The 6,321-nt window shown below is 42.5% G+C and overlaps 1 protein-coding gene across 1 annotated transcript; it reads right to left on the bottom strand.

The window, feature by feature from the left end:
• Positions 1-4,264: 4,264 nt before the first annotated feature.
• On the bottom strand, positions 4,265-5,755 carry LOC128208379 (histidine-rich glycoprotein-like). Its single transcript, XM_052911940.1, has one exon. The coding sequence runs from the start codon at positions 5,753-5,755 to the stop codon at positions 4,265-4,267; it is 1,491 nt and encodes a 496-aa protein (XP_052767900.1).
• Positions 5,756-6,321: the final 566 nt, after the last annotated feature.

Genomic DNA, 6,321 nt, shown 5'->3' with positions numbered 1-6,321 from the left:
AATCATACCAATTTTATCTTTGACTTGACAATTGAACAGAACTGGCGCTGAATTATGTTTATTATATCACAGCTAGAAATTAGAGACGCGCTTTTTTAAATCAATTAACACGTATAATGAATTAATTACGGAGGCTGGTAAAGAACGCGGCACCGTATATCGCCAGTACAGAGCAAATAAAAATGAAAAAAGCTATGCCGTATAATGCAATTTATACGTTTTATAAATATTGAACAAGTGCGCTCTTCTCAGCCACTTCCGATTTCAAAATTATTTTAAGTGGAAAGGCATTTAGACGCGTTTAATATGACAGTTGGTTCTTATTGAAACGTAATTGTATTTTCCAATCTAGGTAGATCACGGGATGCCACGGGCGGTATTATAGCACAAATATTCTGGTGTCAATTCTAACCTTTTTATGGACACACAAAAGCTTGATCGTCAATATGTAAGAGTAGAAATTTAACACTACTCCTCCCCTTCTATAATACAGAAAAAATCGGCACTTTTTGTGGTATACCAAACCGAACTTTAGGTGCGTGTAAATTTGTCTGACAGTTGCAAAATCAAGTGGTTATAGTCGAATAGAATAGAAACAGGGAAATGTTTAGCTATTTTATAAATGAAACTGAATTATAGTGTATTTAGTTCATAATAATGGCCTCTTTGAATGAAGATGTTAGAGCGGTCCGTGACACTAATTGGTGTCAGTACTCCTCTCAAATCTCCTCCTATTACATCGATTCACGAGGAATGCGTCATATGGTATGTGCCCCATTGCGGGTACCTATTGTTCTTAGATGATCATGGTACTGGTCCGTACAGTATGTTTTCGTATCTATGTAGTGTTTGATTCTAATTATATATTGTCTTTGAACTTGTTTTGCAACATACACCAATTAATTCCAATTAAAAATATGTAGTTCTTATACCGATACATTTATATAATATATGCATCTTCGGTTATAAATCAGAAATTGTATCAATGTTTAGGTATATTAAATAGATATCCTTTTTGATTTCTAGAACGGGTTTTTATGGAGGCTGATTACTGCCATTTCTTTTCTTTTCGCCATTTTTGCACCGAAAATGCGAAAACACGAATATGCGACAAGTGGCAGGGCAAAAATATATCAAGGGGGCGGGGCGAAAATGTGAAATAATAATGCGAATGCTTTCTGCAACGCCAATTCGTGTTCACGGATTTGACTCCATCACATGGAGCATTTTCCGCCACTTGGACAATGTTTGTGATTTCGCATTTTACCCCGCAACTCGCTCCACGCATGCGTACCGGAAGTAAAAAGGTTGAAAATCAAGTTCAAGTTGCTATGCGAAAGTACTCCGACCGCCACTGGGCTGGCACATTTTCGCTGTAGCATGTGGCGGGGTTTTGCATTTTCGCCTTTCGACGTGATACATCAGCCATAAGTAGTGTTGTTTCTATAGAAATTTTAAAACATGTAATTTGTATAACGTAATTAAATCTTGACTATTTAAGCAACTAGTTTAAAACAATGAAAAAAGGTGCGCAAGCACGCCAAAATGAAAACTTTTTTTCGATGAACACAATTGAATATATTTGATTTACTGCAAAATGGCTGTTTTTACGTTACAATACTCACAGGGCCTATAACTGGAAGCCACTGTAAACACTTCCAAAACATCATTTAGTAGTCACGATGTTACGAGCTGCCATCAATCTGCATGAATTAAACTTGTTACAGTATGTCTTGTTTAAAGCTAACATGGCTTATAAAGTAATTTTGTGATCAGACAGACAAGAATAAATTTACTAATAAAAAATATATTTCAAATAATTGAGCATTGCTTTTAATTTATCTTAAATAGACTTTCAAACATTTCACTGATTTATGCATAACAGTATACCCAAGCATATCAAAATAATAGTTCCATAATTCCATTATTCCATCAATTATTGACAACAGTACCGTTTTCAGAAGTCGCTCTATCAGGAGGTATTCGTAGAACTCCGACATAACCGTGTGGAATTCAAATGGCTGTTGGACTGATGTGTTCGCTCTTTTACTATTTTATGTTCTATTCTGATCACGATTCTAGAATAGTTTTATCAGTCAAAAGCAAAATATTCATCGAACAATGGAATATGAAACTACAATCTTACAAGACAGCACATGTGTTTTCTCAATATAATAATTTGGCTATAAATGATACTCTCTCTGCCGCTGTACAACAGTCATTATAATTTAATTTGAAATCGAGGTAGTCGTTTTAATAAATTATTGAAATATGTTGCAATAACACCCATTTATAACCCTAACCACATGTATAAAGGGGTACATACTTATTACCTCTTCTAGTTTAGTCTAGCACGGCCGTGCAACAAGGAGTAGACAAGCGTGAACCATTCACGGTCATACCCATCATCACAGTGACGGGTCTAGTTCTACACAGTACAAATGCAATGTCTTTTGCGATTAAAAGTATGCATGGAAATGAATCAGTATAAACACAATTATACATATATGGCGAATTAATATTCTCGCATTGGACAATTTTATCATGATTATAAAAAGTAAATAAATAAATGAATAATACATATAGGCTAAAACAACAGAAACACCAATAACAAGAGCAAAGAACAAAATTACGGACCAACTAATCAAGTGTTGTAGAATAATAAACCAACTAGCATTAATCTGATTCTACCCATTAAATTAATCAATTATACACTAATAATAATAGTAATTATTACAATAAAGCATTTAAAACTCGGAGCAAGCTCCCACGCCATTATCCTTATCATACATTGGCTTTCTCTGATTTGCTGACCAATTATGCCACTTCGATACCCAACATTGACACAAAAATACTGTGTGTGTATGGTCACGTGTGTTTTTGTTTGTTTTATTTCTTATAAATAAATATATTTCTTTTTTCTGTTGGCATAAAAATGCATGACAATAAGACAAATCAAACTCAAATCAGCCTTACTTCCTCAATGTACCACGTGACAGTGAAAGTATCTATGAAAAGTATTGGCTAAACATTTGTAATAAAAAGTACATACTTTCTAACATTCTAGCGTTAAATCATGTGGATGCTGTAGGCCTGTGGTGTTGTAGGCCTGTGGTGTTGTAGGCCTGTGGTGTTGTAGGCCTGTGATGCTGTAGGCCTGTAGTGCTGTAGGCCTGTGATGCTGTAGGCCTGTATTGATGTATGCCTGTGATGCTGTTGGCCTGTGATACTGTAGGCCTGTGAAGCTGTAGACCTGTGATGTTGTAGGCCTGTGATGCTGTAGACCTGTGATGCTGTAGGCCTATGATGGTTCAGGCCTGTGATGCTGCAGACCTGTAATGGTGTAGGCCTATGATGGTTCAGGCCTATGATGCTGCAGACATGTGATGCTGTAGGCCTATGATGGTTCAGACCTGTGATGCTGTAGGCCTATGATGGTTCAGGCCTGTGATGGTGTAGGCCTGTGATGGTGTAGGCCAGTGATGTTATAGGCCAGTGATGCTGTTGGCCTGTGATGTTGTAGACCTGTGATGCTGAAGACCTGTGATGCTGTAGACCTGTGATGCTGTAGACCTGTGATGCTGTTGGCCTGTGATGTTGTAGACCTGTGATGTTGTAGGCCTGTGATGCTGTAGGCATGTGATGCTGTAGACCTGTGAATCTGTAGGCCTGTGATGTTGTATGCCAGTGATGCTGTAGACCTGTGATGCTGTATACCTGTGATGCTGTATACCTGTAATGCTGTTGGCCTATGATGCTGTAGACCTGTGATGCTGTTGGCCTGTGATGTTGTAGACCTGTGATGTTGTAGACCTATGATGCTGTATGCCAGTGATGCTGTATGCCAGTGATGGTGTAGGCATGTGATGCTGTTGGCCTGTGATGTTATAGGCCAAGGATGCTGTAGGCCTGTGATGCTGTAAGCCTGTGATGTCATAGGCCTGTGATGATGTAGGCCTGTTGTAGGCCGGTGATGCTGTAGGCCTGTGATGTTGCAGGCCTGTGATGCTGTATGCCAGTGATGCTGTAGGCATGTGATGTTGTAGGCCTGTGATGTTATAGGCCTGTGATGCTGTAGGCCTGTGATGATGTAGGCCTGTGATGCTGTAGGCATGTGATGCTGTAGGCCTGTGATGCTGTATGCCAGTGATGCTGTAGGCATGTGATGCTGTAGGCCTGTGATGATGTAGGCCTATGATGCTGTAGGCCTGTAATGCTGTATGTCAGTGATGCTGTAGGCATGTGATGCTGTTGGCCTGTGATGTTATAGGCCAGTGATGTTATAGACCAGTGATGCTGTAGGCCTGTGATGCTGTAGGCCTGTAATGCTGTAGGCCTGTGATGCTGTAGGCCACTGAAGCTGTATGCCTGTGATGCTGTAGGCATGTGATGCTGTATGCCAGTGATGATGTAGGCATGTGATGTTGTAGGCCAGTGATGTTATAGGCCTGTGATGCTGTATGCCTGTGATGCTGTATGCCTGTGATGCTGTAGGCCTGTGATGCTGTATGCCAGTGATGCTGTAGGCATGTGATGCTGTAGGCCTGTGATGCTGTAGGCCTGTGATGCTGTAGGCCTGTGATGCTGTATGCCAGTGATGCTGTAGGCATGTGATGTTGTAGGCCTGTGATGCTGTAGGCAAGTGATGTTGTAGGCCTGTGACGTTGTAGACCTGTGATGCTGTATGTCTGTGATGCTGTAGGCATGTGATGTTATAGGCCTGTGATGCTGTAGGCCAGTGATGGTGTAGGCATGTGATATTATAGGCCTGTGATGTTATATGCCTGTGATGCTGTAGGCATGTGATGTTATAGGCCTGTGATGCTGTAGGCCTGTGATGGTGTAGGCCAGTGATGCTGTATGCCAGTGATGTTGTAGGCATGTGATGCTGTAGGCCTGTGATGCTGTAGGCCTGTGATGCTGTAGGCCTGTAATGCTGTATGCCAGTGATGCTGTAGGCATGTGATGCTGTATGCCAGTGATGCTGTATGCCATTGATGCTGTAGGCATGTGATGCTGTATGCCAGTGCTGCTGTAGGCATCTGATCCTGTAGGCATGTGATGCTGTATGCCAGTGATGCTGTAGGCATGTGATGCTGTAGGCATGTGATGTTGTAGGCCTGTGATGCTGTAGACCTGTGATGCTGTAGGCATGTAATGTTGTAAACCTGTGATGCTGTATGCCAGTGATGCTGTAGGAAGTGATGCTGTAGGCATGTGATGTTGTAGGCCTGTGATGCTGTATGCCAGTGATGCTGTATGCCTGTGATGCTGTAGGCCTGTGATGCTGTATGCCTGTGATGCTGTAAGCATGTGATGATGTAGGCCTGTGATGCTGTATGCCTGTGATGGTGTAGGCCTGTGATGCTGTAGACCTGTGATGCTGTAGGCATGTAATGTTGTAAACCTGTGATGCTGTATGCCAGTGATGCTGTAGGAAGTGATGCTGTAGGCATGTGATGTTGTAGGCCTGTGATGCTGTATGCCAGTGATGCTGTATGCCTGTGATGCTGTAGGCCTGTGATGCTGTATGCCTGTGATGCTGTAAGCATGTGATGATGTAGGCCTGTGATGCTGTATGCCTGTGATGGTGTAGGCCTGTGATGCTGTAGTGATGCTGTAGGCCTGTGATGCTGTTGGTCTTTGATGCTGTAGGCATGTGATGTTGTAGGCCTGTGATGTTGTAGACCTGTGATGTTGTAGACCTGTGATGCTGTAGGCCTGTGATGCTGTGTGCCAGTGATGCTGTAGGCATATGATGTTGTAGGCCTGTGATGGTATAGGCCTGTGATGATGTAGGCCTGTGATGCTGTAGGCCTGTGATGTTGCAGGCCTGTGATGCTCTAGGCCAGTGATGCTGTATGCCTGAGATGCTCTAGGCCAGTGATGCTGTACGCCTGCGAGGCTGTAGGCCTGTGAAGTTGTACGCCTTTATTGATGTATGCCTGTGATGCTGTTGGCCTGTGATGTTGTAGGCCTGTGAAGCTGTAGACCCGTGATACTGTAGGCTTGTGATGTTGCAGGCTTGTGATGTCATAGGCCTGTGGTGCTGTAGGCATGTGATGTTGTAGGCTTGTGATGTTGTAGGACTGTGATGTTGTAGGTCTGTGATGCTGTAGGCATGTGAAGCTGTGGGCCTCTGATGGTGTAGGCCTGTGATGCAGTAGGCCTGTGATGCAGTAGGCCTGTGATGCTGTAGGCCTGTGATGCAGTAGGCCTGTGATGCAGTAGGCATGTGATGCAGTAGGCCTGTGATGCTGTAGGCCTATGATGCAGTAGGCCTGTGATGCTGTAGGCCTGTGATAATGAAGGTCTGTGATG

The sequence above is a fragment of the Mya arenaria genome, chromosome 11 (assembly GCF_026914265.1).
Source record: "Mya arenaria isolate MELC-2E11 chromosome 11, ASM2691426v1".
Lineage (NCBI taxonomy): Eukaryota > Metazoa > Mollusca > Bivalvia > Myida > Myidae > Mya > Mya arenaria.
Note: the sequence above shows the minus strand (reverse complement) of the source record. Positions and strands in the feature narration are given on the sequence as shown.